Source organism: Schistocerca piceifrons, chromosome 5 (genome assembly GCF_021461385.2).
Source record: "Schistocerca piceifrons isolate TAMUIC-IGC-003096 chromosome 5, iqSchPice1.1, whole genome shotgun sequence".
Classification (NCBI taxonomy): Eukaryota; Metazoa; Arthropoda; class Insecta; order Orthoptera; family Acrididae; genus Schistocerca; species Schistocerca piceifrons.
Genome location: NC_060142.1, coordinates 357017620 through 357034009, shown reverse-complemented (window position 1 = coordinate 357034009; position 16390 = coordinate 357017620). Strand labels below are relative to the sequence as shown.

Genomic DNA, 16390 nt, shown 5'->3' with positions numbered 1-16390 from the left:
CACACCAGTATGTTACATATTAAATGTTTGCATACACATACTGGTTAGTGCTTAATAAATTGCTCATTTAAACTAACAGCACGATGGAAACTGTCATTCTTTAATCAAGGCTGTGGTGTCCAGCTATGAAGTCAGTCTACAAATATCATTGGTGCAATGGTTTCAAACATGTGACTGTTTCCTTATGATAATGTCAAAATAGTAATCCCTGGGAGATACTAGCATGTATTATCATATTGTGTACATCAGATATAAGTCATGTTCAAAGCACAAACAGCATTATAAAAATACAGCGTACTCAATGTGTCAAGTATGATGAATAATGTGTTGTATAAATATCAAAGTCACCTGAAAGATGATCATAATATGCCCAAAGAATCGCTGGAGCTATAGATTTCCTGTGTGAATAGGCATGCTATATGACTCAAGTGACTTACCCTTGAAATAAAACTGCTGAATCAAAAAAAAAAAAAAAAAAAAGAAGAAGAAAGAAAGAACGACAGAACGACATACACAGTCATCCAGACATTACTCTCCATTGATGTGTGAGAGAAAAGCACATGCATTTTGCTTGATCACAAGAATGTGTGCCTTTCAAAAAAAATTTAATAGAATGCTTTTATCTATTCTTTACTGTTGCCGGCTTGTCATTTGCTTCTCTCCTTTTTGTGTGGGAAGAGCCGCATTTGAGGCAAACTCTGACTTCTCTAGCTGAGCGGCTCTCACTTCTCTAACTGAGTGAGCTGGTGCAGTGGCAAGATGGTGGACTCAGATCCAGGAGGACAGGAATTGGGAACCATGTCTGGCCATCCATATTTAGGTTTCCCATTGTTTTCTTAAATGTCTAAGACAAATGTTTGCATGGCTCCTTTGAAATGGTGTGGGATATTTCTTTCTCCATCCTTCCTCCATTCCAGCTGGAGCTCAATCTCTAATTAACTCAATGTCAATGGGACACTAACCCCAAATTTCCCTTTTGCTGGTTGCTCCAACTTCTAAATAAGTTAACATAGTCCCTTATTTTTACTTCACGTTTTATATGAGCATTTACACAAAAATATCACATTTAATAAAATAATCCTGAAAGATACACAACTATTTATTTTCCTCCCCACAGGTATTGTGCTGTACAAGAGCATAATGCTAAGCAACAATGAACGTACTCCACAAGTTATACGAAATGCTATGCTGAAGCTGGGTCTGGAGGGGAACCCAGATTCATACACACTTGCACAGGTGTTACCAGATAAAGGTATGTTGCAGTAACTTCTGTGTTGGTATTATTATTCTCTTCTTCATCACCATCACCATCATCATCATCATCATTATCATCATGCAAGCCCAGATTTTATGTAATATAAATTTAAAAATTAGTAAATAAATAAGTGACCAAAACTGATGAAACATGTAAATAAAAATTTAACGAGACAGTTACATGTAAAAGCCAAAGTTTTATTTTTTTTTCCTGAAAAATATAACTTCACAGGTAGACTAGTCAAATATGTACACTCCTGGAAATTGAAATAAGAACACCGTGAATTCATTGTCCCAGGAAGGGGAAACTTTATTGACACATTCCTGGGGTCAGATACATCACATGATCACACTGACAGAACCACAGGCACATAGACACAGGCAACAGAGCATGCACAATGTCGGCACTAGTACAGTGTATATCCACCTTTCGCAGCAATGCAGGCTGCTATTCTCCCATGGAGACGATTGTAGAGATGCTGGATGTAGTCCTGTGGAACGGCTTGCCATGCCATTTCCACCTGGCGCCTCAGTTGGACCAGCGTTCGTGCTGGATGTGCAGACCGCGTGAGACGACGCTTCATCCAGTCCCAAACATGCTCAATGGGGGACAGATCCGGAGATCTTGCTGGCCAGGGTAGTTGACTTACACCTTCTAGAGCACGTTGGGTGGCACGGGATACATGCGGACGTGCATTGTCCTGTTGGAACAGCAAGTTCCCTTGCTGGTCTAGGAATGGTAGAACGATGGGTTCGATGACGGTTTGGATGTACCGTGCACTATTCAGTGTCCCCTCGACGATCACCAGTGGTGTACGGCCAGTGTAGGAGATGGCTCCCCACACCAAGATGCCGGGTGTTGGCCCTGTGTGCCTCGGTCGTATGCAGTCCTGATTGTGGCGCTCACCTGCACGGCGCCAAACACGCATACGACCATCATTGGCACCAAGGCAGAAGCGACTCTCATCGCTGAAGACGACACGTCTCCATTCGTCCCTCCATTCACGCCTGTCACGACACCACTGGAGGCGGGCTGCACGATGTTGGGGCGTGAGCGGAAGACGGCCTAACGGTGTGCGGGACCGTAGCCCAGCTTCATGGAGACGGTTGCGAATGGTCCTCGCCGATACCCCAGGAGCAACAGTGTCCCTAATTTGCTGGGAAGTGGCGGTGCGGTCCCCTACGGCACTGCGTAGGATCCTACGGTCTTGGCGTGCATCCGTGCGTCGCTGCGGTCCGGTCCCAGGTCGACGGGCACGTGCACCTTCCGCCGACCACTGGCAACAACATCGATGTACTGTGGAGACCTCACGCCCCACGTGTTGAGCAATTCGGCAGTACGTCCACCCGGCCTCCCGCATGCCCACTGTACGCCCTCGCTCAAAGTCCATCAACTGCACATACGGTTCACGTCCACGCTGTCGCGGCATGCTACCAGTGTTAAAGACTGCGATGGAGCTCCGTATGCCACGGAAAACTGGCTGACACTGACGGCGGCGGTGCACAAATGCTGCGCAGCTAGTGCCATTTGACGGCCAACACCGCGGTTCCTGGTGTGTCCGCTGTGCCGTGCGTGTGATCATTGCTTGTACAGCCCTCTCGCAGTGTCCGGAGCAAGTATGGTGGGTCTGACACACCGGTGTCAATGTGTTCTTTTTTCCATTTCCAGGAGTGTATGTTAATTCTTAATCAGTTCACTTCTGCTACACACTGTACTGTTGTACAAGTGTCTTCTGTTCAAAAATTCACACTGGAATGGGATGCAAAATTAATTTCAATTTACTTTTCCAAATGTTCTGTTGCCACACACAGTCTTCCATCTATAACCATGTCTTTATTAATAGAGAAAGATTGCTCAACTTTGCAAAAAGTCAGTGGCTCATATTTATACAGAGGGTTTGTGCTAGGATAAATATTCTCATGGGGTTCTAAAATTTCGCTATTAAATAAGCAAGCCAAAACAACAAGATCTGAGTATCCAGGATTCTTACTCAGCTCAGATTGCAGTTTACTGGAAACTACACAACCCACTTCACCTGGTACAACTCTGATTTTCTGAACTGCATCTTCCATTACTCCCACAACCTCTCGGAGATGCACGCTTGAAGTCTCCAGTTTCTTGATACTGGCCGGGAAGCCAACTGAAGTGACTTGCGATGTATGAAACTGAACTGTGCACTTCAGAACTGTAGAATGCTGACAAGGATTCACTCACAGACACTGCAGTATCAGAAGAAAAATTCTCCATCACTGACTTCATGGCTTAAAAGTGCCTTCTGTAGAAAATAAGGACTTCAATCCATGTTGCCCACCATCACTGGCTCCAGAGGTAGTGTTGTATATGGCAAGGACATTTCAATAAAATCTTCTTTACTACTGATATCATTATATTTACTTCTGGGAATTTATGTCTAGCTGCATCTGTGTTCATCAACACAATGATCTCTTCCCTTATGCCATTTGGCCATAGTACCTTAAGTCCATCATTAATGAATCTAGGAATTGTTGAAGTATTTGTTGCATCCAGAAGTTCACAATAAATTAAATAGGGTTTAGGTGCAGTCTCATTGTCCACCTTGGCCACAATTAGATAAGCAATTAAACAGCCTACAGCGTTCATCATCTTCTCAGCAGAAATCCATAAAGGCGATTTGCCAATGTCAGCCCTAATTTTTTCTCATATGTCAATATGGCACGTTGCGGTTGCAGTATTTTGGTTAGAAATGTTTAAATTCATGTACCTGAGGTTTGTTCCAGTGCAACCAATGCTAAAAGGTCCTTTGCAAAATTCACTATTAGATGATGTAGGCTGCCCTGCAATTGTGCAAGTAGAACCTGCTTCTTTGAAGAAATCCATTTTTTATTCATAATTTGCATATTGCTTCATAAATGTTATTCATTCTGAGATTTACTGTATAGCGTATATGTTTATCACAAGTTTGGCAGAGGACTATTTTACCACCAGTGGTTAAATCACTGTCAATAGAAATCTATGTTTTAAGCTTTTATGACAATGAAGACACAACTAGTGCCATGACGAACTTAAAATGTAACTGACTATTACATACTGTGAAGTATTTGAGAACAAGATAGGAAAGCGCTTAAAATGAGTCTTAGTCATCTGCATCAAACTTGGGCAACATAGCTTTGAGTGTAAATGACTGATGACAGTATGAGAAACACAACAATAAAAATTAATTTTCTTTTTTTAGTCTTGCTTTTAAAGCAAACGTATGAGACGTATGAAAATCCAGATTTAAGTTTTCACTCTTCCGCATAGTGTGCGCTGATATGAAACTCCCTGGCAGATTAAAACTATAAGCCAAACAGAGACTCAAACTCGAGACCTTTGCCTTTCATAGGCTTGCCCGCAAAAGGCAAAGGCCCTGAGTCTGACTTTTAGTCTAGCACACAGTTTTAGTCTTCCAGTACAATAATTCTGCAATAATATTAAAATGGGTAAAATTATGTAGCATATTGTGTTTCAAAATAAGTAAAAATATTTAATTTAAAATTTTGAAATAAGCATGCTTTCAGTGTAATTTATCAAAATTTTAATTTCTCCTATAGCTACATATAAAGGACCATAATATGTAATTAAATAAAATCTGGGCTCTAATAATCATCATCATCATTATTATTATTTTCAACTTTGGTTTCAGACTTTTACACAGCTTGCAGTTTAAATTGTGAATTAAATAAACTTAAGAAAGTACATACCAAACTCAATTTTTTTCCAGAACAGAAGGTGAAGAAACATCATTGAATATGCATGAAAAAGTATTACTCCAAGACAGTATTGAGAGTAAAACCAAAGTTCATTGTTAGCCATTTGCTGTTGACTACAAGAAAAGGCTTCTTGTAGACTTATCCAGATATTAAAATCTTGTGGTTAATACAGGAAAAAAATGTTCTGAATGTTTCCTGATTCCTCTCCTTCTCATCCTGTCCAGCAAGTCTCCCCTGACCTAGGATTCTGGGTGACTTTTCTGAACTGAACCCCTTTCCGTAAACCTCTCCAGTCCTTTTCCTTCGCCCCCTCTTCCTTCCCCTTCAGCTCTTATGCTAGAAGGAGGAGCCACTGGCTTCGAAAGCTTGTAAACATTAAATCCTTTTGTGTGTGTGTTCCCCTGCCACCACTTGGTGTGTAGATTTTTTATCTATCCATTTTCATCCAGTACTTCATTATTTTGTCATAGGGTTGTGTTTATAACAGTCTTGTTACCCATGATGAATTTTTTCAGAAAAGATTTGTCCCATTCTACATTTCAGTCAAGTCACGGAAGGTGTCCATGCACTGATTTGTTCGCGAGCCAAGGTGTGCTGGACAAACTTTGCACGTATTTCCTGTTCTTCTAGAGAATGTCTTGAACACTTCATTTAGACATATTCAGTTCTTCAGCATAGCCCTGAATGTGAGAGATGACAAGTCAGTTTTCAAAATATCGTGAAATATCATGAATTTTCTCAATGTTTCCATCAGACAAACTTGATGTAGGGTGCCCTGACCTCACATTGTCCTCAAGCAACACCTGTCCTCCTCTAAAATGTTTAAACCTCTCAAACACTCATGCATGACTTACACAATTTTCTCCAAAGATGTTTTACTGTGTGAAACTTGAAACTGAATCACTACTTGTTGCTCCATTATGATATGTAGCACAATGACATTGACACACTATGGCAGCACATCCACTACTTGTTACAGCAAGAAGAAACAAGATTTATGAAACATAGCACTTTATAGAGCCAATGTAAGATACAATGAAGTACAGGTTTTGCATAGCACCAAACAAATTGAATGGACAACACTAATACAGGTTAGAGAATAGGCCGAGCACTCATTTGTGATTGCTTAAATAATACTTTTCAAGGCACATCAATTCTTAACACTGCCTCCTCACAACTGACAGCCTGAAATTGCACCTATTGTTTACAGTTGGTAGTTCAAGCCACCCCATTAGTTACTGTGCTGATATCACTTACACACCAGAAATAAAATAAGTCTCAGAACTTTTTGACAGATGGTGTATGTAATGATGTCATTGTTGATGGATCATCAAATGCCAATCTTTGTTCCATTTGGAATACACTTTTGCAGGCCATTTTTGTGTCACCATTAGTTTTCTCAACATAGCCTAAGGCAAATAAGATATACACGATGAGATACAACAGCAGTGCAGAATACCAATTAATAAGGTAACTTATAAGGTACAGTCATTCAAACCCCAACAGTAATGAAAAAGTACATAATAAAAAAAATATTTTCACAAGTTCCTTAATGCAAAGATATTTTGGAAACAGGAAATTTAAATTTTCTATGTAGAGGGCACCTCAAAACTCTTTTAATACTGTTACCCAGGAGCCCATTCATTCATTGATAATATTTGCACAATATATTAATATTTACTATTACAATAATGCCTAAAATAAAGCAATTTTATGAAATGTCAAATAGTTTCCCAAATATTACGTAGATGAGACAGTATAAAATATTGTGCTGTTTCTTATTCCTATATGATTTTATGAATGTCGCTGTACAAGAGCTAATTCTATGAGAAGATTAATACTATTATCTTCCATTGTATTTTCAGAAATGGTTCTTCCACCAAATGCAAATGTCTACTATGCGGTCAACACAGCATACAATCTGAACTTCATCCTTAGGCCTAAGGCAAGCAAAGAATTGGATTCAGCTAGCCGAACCAAACAACCCAAGAAGTCAAGTTCTACATGAGCTAATATATAACCTGAAGTCAAAGAATAAATATTTGTGCAAGCTTCATGAGCATAAAAACTTATGATAGTATGCCTCATGCCCAGCTCGGTGCCTCTAAGAACAATTTCTTGTTTCTGGGAGACATTTCTTCTCATTTTCAGCTGCTTGAGTAAAACAGTCAGTGGAGCTCAAAGCACCTGTCATAAATGGGTTATAGAGGACAGTGGTTTTTAAGAGACTGAATTTGAATTTTAGAGAACTAAAAAGTGAAAAAGTTAAATTATTATGAAGTGGTTACCGCCTCCTCGGCAAGTAACAATGTTCTTTCTTGAAATGTGTAACTTTTTAAGTTCTATTTGTACTTAAAAGAGAACATTGACTGCATCATTGCATGTACAAATTTTAGCATTTTGTCAGATGACTATTTCATTTACTTGTGCTTTACTGTGAATTTATGCATGGCTCTTTGCACTCTTAAGAGGATTATGGATTGCCATGCACAATTATATGAAGTAATGGGTGACAGATCTGGTTTTAAATAGAGGTGAAGTTTGAAAATTGTTAGTGATATTTTTCTGGAGCTGTAAAACAAACCAGATTAGTGGCATTGTAGCAATAATTGAATAGGTAATTGGTGTAGTAAATCAAATGAGAGGCATAATTTTATAAGCGCACCATTCAGTTTAAACCAAAGAGCAGTTATACTGGCTTTGTGGTGCTATATCTAATAAGTGACTGAATTTGTGGAGGGGAAAATCTGGAGATGACAGCTAAATATATATCCAGTAAGAGTCAAAGAGCAGTTGTGATGTTGCTCTTGTTGCTATTGTTACTGTGGGTCTAGACCAAAGTCCAATTTGAAGCAGTCTCCATGGTAGTCTGCAGTGTGCAAGCCTCTTCATCTCTGAATAACTATTTCAGCCTACATCCTTTGGAGCCTGGCTGCTGTAGTCAAGCCTTGATCTCCGTCTGCAGTTTTTCTCCTTCTCATTTTCTCCATTACCAACTTGATTATCCTTTGTCTCAGCATGTGTCCTGTTAACCAACTCCTTCATTTAAACAAATTGTGCCAAAAGCTTTTTTTCCTGCCCCTTCATTATTTATCCAATCTACCAATCTGATCATCAACAGCATTCCATTCCTTCAAATTTCAAAAGCTCCAATTGTCTTCTTGTCCGTACTGTTTACATCCGTCTTTAACTTCCATATAAGGCTACCCACTCCATACTGCTACCTTTAGAAAACATTTCCTAACACTCTAATTTATATGAGATGTTAACAGATTTCTCTTTTTCTGAAACACTTTTCTTGCCATTGTTAGTTTCATTTTATATCCTCAGCCTTTGTCAGTTATTTTGCTGCCCACATAGAAAACTCAACTTTCAGTATGCCATTTCCCAATCTAATTCCATCACCACCACCTGGTCTAATTCAACTACATTCCATTACCCTTTTTATTTACTTTTGTTGTTATTGATCGTGCAGCCTCTTCCCAAGACTCTATCTGTGCCATTCAACGTAAGTTCCAAGTCCCTTGCTGTCTCTGATGGGACTACAATGTCATCACCAAACCTTAATATTTTTATGTTTTCTCTCTGAACATTAATTCTCTTTCCAAATTTCTACTTGTTTTCCTTCACAGTCTGCTCAGTGTGTAGACTGAATAAATACAGCCTACAACACTGACTCTCTCCCTTTTCAATTACTGCCACCCTTTCATGTCCTTTGGCTCTTATAGCTACAGTATGCTTTCTGAACAAGATGTAACCTTTTGTTCCATATGTTTTATCCCTGTTACATTCAGAATATCAAACTGCATATTCTGGTCAGCATTTTGAAAATCTACTAATGCTATAAGTTCAGGTTTGCCTTTCCCTCACATGTTTCTACATTTCTCTGGAAACCTTGCTAATCTCCCTGAGGTTTGCTTCTACGAGTGTTTCTACACTGTAAATAATTTGCATTTGTGTTTTTCGGTTATTACTTATTAAACTGATCTTTCAGTAATATTTGCACTGGCATTCTCAAAATAAATAAATAATTTTTTTTAAAAAATATTTATTGTAACAGTCTCGGTGAATATAGTCCCACTTGATTACTATTTTCAATCAGGTCAAATGATCATCATCTTATCTGAAAATGAAATAAAATAAAACATTTATGTCTAAGAACACCAATGACTTTGCTGATAGTGCCAAACATATTTCAGTACAGTAGATGCACTGCTTGCATCATTTAATGAACTTATTTAGTATTAACATTTTATATCATTTTTAGTTCTGAAGATGATCATTACAAGTAACCGAAACTACTTATCAAGTGTGATTATTCAAACTGAGACTATTATAACAAATATTTTTTAAAACATTGAACAGCTGCAGACTCTCTCATGACAATAATGCCTTCCTTTACTAACATAAATAAACAAACAAACAAAAATTAGCAGTTAGAACAAGGAACTCAAAAATAATGCTAAGATACTGAAGACATAATGTTGCCAGCAAACCTATTGGACAGTGTAGCTCTACAAACATGACTATAAATTGATGGAAAGTTGGGAAGACAGAGTAGATAAAAATAAATAAAATGTGTAGATAAAAATAAATAAAATGTGTCAAATGAGCAGCAACAATAACAATAAAACAACCACCATCTTCATTATCATCACCAGCATCTAGTACGTAAATAACTTTGCTGGCGAAGGGTGATTTTTATGTGGTGTGGGCAGCTGCTGCATAAAAGTAAGATTTTAAAAACTCAGGTTATGTGCAGGCTCTTTCAGTGCATATTAAATTAGAATTGTGGAATAAAAAATCCCTTCACTCTCCTCAGTTGGACCTGTCACCCAGTGCTTCAACTGTCTGGTAAGTGGTAGTGACCCATCTCCCTCTTGAGTGACTTGTGTCTTCAGACATTTCCAGGCATGCTAACTGAAATCTCTCAATGGACTGTGATAGTGTGTTCAGTTTTGTATAAATATTGTAACTCATTTTCTTGTAGTCTCTGGTCACAAGTTCAAGGATAAATGTGGACCAATGTAGATATTTGTACATTTTTATTGTATAATATGAAATGTATATATATTGTGTAAGTGTGATTTGTGTATGTGATAAGTGTATGATGTTTTAATTACTCTAGTGTGATGCTCAGGAATCTTTGTGTTGTTATTACCACAAGGCATATGTATGTAAATATTAGATAGTATTAAAACTGAAATGAGGAACAACTGTTATTTGGGTTACAGTTGTTGGTTTTCCAGTTTTAATATGGAGTCTGAGATTCCTCAATGGTCATAACAAAACCAGTATTAAAAAGAAAAAAAAACACACTCATTACTTGATTTTCCTATAATGCCCATTAAATGTGTGTTTGTAAGCGACAGAGCCAACATATGATCAAATAAGTCACTACAATAATGGAAATGCAAATTCCAGTATACCTGAATGATGAGTGTAAAAACTGTTCATGTAGGAAGACCTGTTGAATGACTAACAAATTTTTTAGAAACAACTTTCAATTCAGTTAAATACTGAAAACTGATGTGAATACAACAGTGCATAATCAACAAGAATGTGCATGTTAGTCGGCATTTCAGATGTCATTATGTAATGCGCCAATTCATAATGCAGACTGATGAGTTTTCCACAGAAGTGTCACTCATACCAATGAAAATTCAACATAATGTTTAGCCTTTACAAATTGCCACAAATGAGTGAATAAAAGGCTGCTACAATCTGCAAATAACAAGTCATGATAATTCTATAGAGAATTGTTTCTTCCATAGATTATGTGAAAATACATAGATCTAATGCCTGACAATTAATTGAATTGATGTTAAACATTATAAGCCCAGTGTTATTCTTCTACTTGATTAGCTCCTCATCAAGCATACAAATAGGGGAGGCACCTAAATGTGTCTGCCTATTTTACAATGGTACAAACCACTTTTCTCCGTATCATAACTTCCGAAAACAAGCTGTCAACAAAGTGATCTTTCTTGTTAGTTATGTTATCTCTTCGGGAAAGGTGTAAGTCACTCACATAATTCAGCTATTAAAATTTTTCTTTATGCCGAAGTTTTTCTAGGTTAAATTTAATATGAAAGTAAGGTAAATTTGAAGAATGACAACCTGCTCACTCTTGTTGGTATGTACAGCTTCTTTATTCCATCTACACTGAAATTTAAAGGAACCTTTCAGTGTGACATCATCTTATGGAATGGAAGATATGAAATAGTATGAATCTCAGAATTAATGGTGCCTGTTTGCTCACATAATCTGGTGCCGATTTTATGTGATGAAATGTCTTTTTTAGTCAAACATGTATGTGCAATATGTTAAGATATTATCTCAAATATATTTGTTTGGTGGCCAATGTAAACAAAGAACATAGATTGGTAAAGATGACATCATAAATATGATGTGTGCGAAACATAAAAGTGATATTATTGTCAAAATGTGCAATGGAATACCAAGATTGATTAATATCCTCCTGTCCTTTGACATTAGGTATAGAGAAATCTGGGAATTACATCTAAAACTTGTTTGTAATTGAATGTAAACTATGTTTAATAAATGCTGTGCTCTTAAGACCTGTAAAACCACCAGTTGATGTACTGGTTCTATAAACTGCTGTAGTAAAAATATTACCTATAGATTACACCATTACTTTCGTAAACAGGGAATTTGTAACACTTTGTATGCTTGTATACTGACAGATTGAGAATGATGTAATTAATATGCTGTGTATATCTGTATCTATATATTTATTGTTACATAAGTTAACTGTACATTGAACCACCTCTATACAATGTATAAAAAACAAAATGCTCACTTTCATATTGTTTTTAGATGTTTGTATGTTGTATATAGTAAATGTTTTTAACAATGATGTTTCCTATACTCAAGTGTATTCCTCCTGCCCCAAAGCATCTATAATTACAAATACAAAAATAATTACAAAAAGATGTTTTTGTTCTGCTGCTGTGTATACATTTGCAGTGAATTGTTCTAATTGCTAAAACCTGCAAGTTGGACCAGAACTCTAATAATCTGGATCTCAAATTCTGCAGATTTTTACCAATTAAGTTATCCAGGCATACCTCTTAGCTCTGCTCAGAGCTTCTGTCTGTCAACATCTCTCTCCTAATTTCTAAACTTCGCATAGGCAGCATACACACTGAAATACCACCAGAAACTAAAGGATATGGAGGAGAATGGATACTGGTAAGAGTCTTTTTCAATGCAGTGGTATGTAACTCTAGTTGCAGTTAGTAAGGGTTAAGTATTAGCACACTGACACAATTTGAGTCAGTCTACGAGACACATCAGGATTGCCTGTAAAGACAACATTTAAAATCCTTGTCCAGCACAGAGACAGGACTTGTAGTTAGCAGAATGAGATTTTCACTCTGCAGCGGAGTGTGCGCTGATATGAAACTTCCTGGCAGATTAAAACTGTGTGCCTGACCAAGACTCGAACTCGGGACCTTTGCCTTTCGCCAACCATGGTAGAGCACTTGCCCTTGAAAGGCAAAGGTCCCGAGTTCAAGTCTCGGTCGGGCATACAGTTTTAATCTGCCAGGAAGTTTCAGGACTTGTAGTTGTTTGACATTTCTTGAGAAATTTTCCACAGGTCCGTGCTATCTCAAATGCCATGTGCGTCAGCTATATAACAAAGCATCTGCAGTGACGAGAAGTGCAGCTCCATGAATACACATTTAAAGCATTTGTTTAGATTGCAGACTAATTTCTTAGTATCATTAAATGTGACACACACAAAATTCATTAGACCTAAAGTATGCTCTTGTAAGTTAATAAGGAGGGTCATTCCAAAAGTAATGCCTATGACTTTGGATGCCCACCTCAGATGTCGTTCATGTAGTGCTAATGCTTGAACCTTCCTCTTTCATTTGTAGGTGGTTCCATTGTTCAGTGGTGGTTGGCACCAGCAGAGGAATGTACCAAAATGGAACCTGATATGGAGGCACTTATAAAACAGCAATGTGTGATTGAATTCCTCACTGCTGAAGAAATTGAACTGACTGAAATCCATTGACGCTTGCAAAAGGTGTACGAAGACAATGCAATAGATGTGAGCAATTTGAGGCAATGGGAATGGCACGTTCAAGGTGGCGAAAAGGGTCTGCATGACATGCCACGGCCCAATCAGCCCTACACAGCTGTCATCCCTTGCAATGAAAAGCATCTTGATCAACTCATCCATGCTGAATGGTGAATAAGGATCAGAGAACTGTGTGAAAAGCTCACTGTTAGCTGTAATGCCTTTGAAACAATGTTGGAACACCTTGGTTATCACGAAGTCTGTGTGAGTTGGGTTCTGTGGATGCTTACAGAAGAACAAAAAACTCATCAAATGAAAACTTGGCAGGACCTACTGGACCAATATGAAGCTGAAAGTGACAGTTTTTCTGAACAGCATCATCATCAGCAGAGATGAGATGTGGTGTCACGACTGTGAGCCGAAATCCAAAAGACAGGCCATGGAATGGTGACATGTGAATTCTTCATCAAAAAAGAAATTCAAGCCACAGCCATCTGCAGGCAATGTGATGTGCACAGTCTGCTGGGTTAGCCAGAGTGTGGTTCTTTTGGATGCTGTAGCCTGAAAAAACTGTCAATGCAGTATGCCGCAAGATGACACTGACTAAACAGAAAACCAAATTTCCAGGGTAAGGCCAGAGAAGAAGACCAACTTCCACCTGCAACATTGCAACCATGCAACTCACTGCAAAATTTGGCTGAACTGTCTTGCCACATCCACCATACAGTCCCAATGTAGCACCTTCAGACTTCCGTCTCATTGGACCTGTGAAAAATGGACTCCATGGTGAACACTTTCAAGACTCTGATGCAGTTGTCAAAGCTGTAAGGAAGTGGTTAACCTCTGATTTTTACAAGCGCAGTGTGCAGGCTCTGGTTCATCATTGACAAAAGTGCATAATGAATGGTGCTGACTATGTGGAAAAATGACAGTCTGTAACTGAAATATTGTTCTGTTTACCTGTGCTGCTGTGATTCATTTGTCTCCTGTAGTTTCCATGAATAAAAATAGGAGGGGTTACTTTCAGAATGACCCTCTTAATTTGCAAGCTGAATGTGTTGTAACATATTAAATATGCCTTTATCCACTCAGTTACATCAGTGAGAAATAAACACCTATTGTGAGTCATTTACAATTACATTTTCAAGGACAAGAACACTGTCAGGAACAGTTGGAGGGGAAGCTGCTATTTCAACTCCACTAATCTCCCAATGTTTCTGTGTTACGTGCAGTCTGGTCTCATAATGAGAAAGTATGTCTTTCCAGTTGACTAAAGGTGGGTGTTACTTTAAATTAGCAGTTTGATGTTCAGCTTCTGTATTCCTGCACTGCAATTGTAATTCCTGATGACACGGATTTTGGAAGGGTTTTATTAGAAACCAATGAATCTAGCAATGCTTGGCAATTGCTAAATATGTACTGGAACTGCATATACTTCCTAGTCTCCTTCTATCTTCTATCTCCTCCACCTCCGCCCTCTTTTTGTACATCTCCCCCCCCCCCCCCTGCTCTCTCTCTCTCTCTCTCTCTCTCTCTCTCTCTCTCTCTGAGACCATAACATGCTCCCCTCTTGGTCTGCCCATCTCCCCCTCCTTCATCCTTCACTCTCTCTACATCTCTCTCTGTCCTCTTCATTCTGCCCTCTGTTCATCCTGCCCCCCACCCACCCCCCTCTCTCCCTCTATGAGCTTTGGTGCCTTATTCATAGTTACTGCAAATGAAATCTTGATTGGAAATTGAAATCACTTAAAATTTATGAGTAAATTGGTTGGAATGATTGATATTCAGGGTATGAGGAAGACCTAGCTGCTGGATCTGTGGTGATAGTAGCTTTTAATCTGCAAATGAACAGGATTGCAAATTTTTGAGTGATTCAGATTCCATAACAATGTTCTAATCACAAGCCAATAAGCCACAAACACAACTTTACGGTTTTCTCTTAAAATTAACTGCAAAGAAGAAAACAAAACAGCACATTATTAGGTATATAATTTTTGTTTAAAATTAAGATATGAAAAAACAATACATATGGGAGAAACATCATGTCTAATGGTTTAAATGGACTGCTATCATAGTTGAAACTGACTGCAAGAAAGAAAACTAAACCACACATTTTCACAGCATGTCACATCACAGCACAGCATTTTCACTTTGCAGTCATTTCTAACAGAGAACCTGCTCATTGTTGCTTAAAAAAGTATATAGCCTATTTACCTCTGTATCTTTAATAAAGTATCACATAAAAATCTGAAGTAAATTGGTCATGAATTTTTTGAGGTTTTTGCTAAGTTTCATCTTTATGTTATTTATACTGCTCAGAATTATTAGGGGAGATACTTGTATCAATGTTAGATCTATTTTTAAACAGGTGGTACCTGTGGTCCTATTGTATAGCCTGAGATCTTCGCTTTCCAATGTATGCAACAAATAAAGTCGCTCACCATGTACCAGCTGTGTTATGCATTACAATATTACATGGCTCCTCAGAAGGAAGTGAGAGTACCAGCATCCCAGTGTCCTCTTGTGAGGTACACAAAAATGTAGTTGTCGTTTGTGGATGCTATATTTAACCAAGCCCCTACAAGTCAACATCTTAATGCAGGGCAAGCTGCAAGGGCAGTCAATTTGATCCAAGGATGGACTTTCTGTTGTGTTGCTGAGTATGTCAATCTCTCTACATCTGTTATCCACAGGTTTTGGACATGCTACAGAGAGACAGATCAGTACACAAGACAAGTTGTATAAGGTCATCTATTCGTTATAACACCATGTGAAGACCAATATCTGGCCATCTTAGCATTGTAGCATTATATGGCTGCTGGAGCACTCAAAGACCATCTCAGAAGGGCCATTAAAGCCACAGTGTTCAGTTAGACTGTAAAGAACATGTTACAAGAATGAACCTTATGACTCAGACGTCCTGTTCAAGTAATGTGCTTTAAATGACAACATCTCTCAGCTCACCTTCAGTTATGCCATTCCCAAGACAACTGGCAATTTAGTCATTGGCAAAATGGTGCTATTCACAGACAAATCCAGATAGCCTCTGATGCAAGGTGATGGCTGTATTTGTGTGTGGAGGTGCTGTGACCAGTGGTACCTACCAAATGTTGTTCAAGAGACTGACAGATTCGGCCAAGGATCTGTGATGGTGAAGGGGAGGCAACAGTATTGACAGTGATATGGATATTGTCATTGTTCATGGTCTCCTTACTGCAAGGCAGTACATCAGACAGATCCTGTTGTACAATGCAGTGGCTGCTGCATGAGGTGTTGGCCCAGAGCTCCTTCTTATGCACAGTAATGTCAGAGGCCATATGGCTGGCATCGCCAGGGATGTCTTGTGAAGCCTGG

At 38.5% G+C, this 16390-nt stretch overlaps 1 protein-coding gene across 2 annotated transcripts in view; it reads left to right on the top strand.

Moving 5' to 3' along the window:
* The window catches only part of LOC124798104 (ral guanine nucleotide dissociation stimulator-like 1), a 576462-nt gene extending 564572 nt beyond the window's left edge, over window positions 1-11890 (top strand). For both annotated transcript variants that reach the window (XM_047261355.1, XM_047261354.1), the window contains exons 14-15: window positions 1118-1252; window positions 6849-11890. In XM_047261355.1, coding sequence (XP_047117311.1) covers window positions 1118-1252; window positions 6849-6991 — 278 coding nt within the window. In that variant the 3' untranslated portion in view covers window positions 6992-11890. The remainder of the gene's footprint in view (window positions 1-1117; window positions 1253-6848) is intronic.
* The last annotated feature ends 4500 nt before the right edge of the window (window positions 11891-16390 follow it).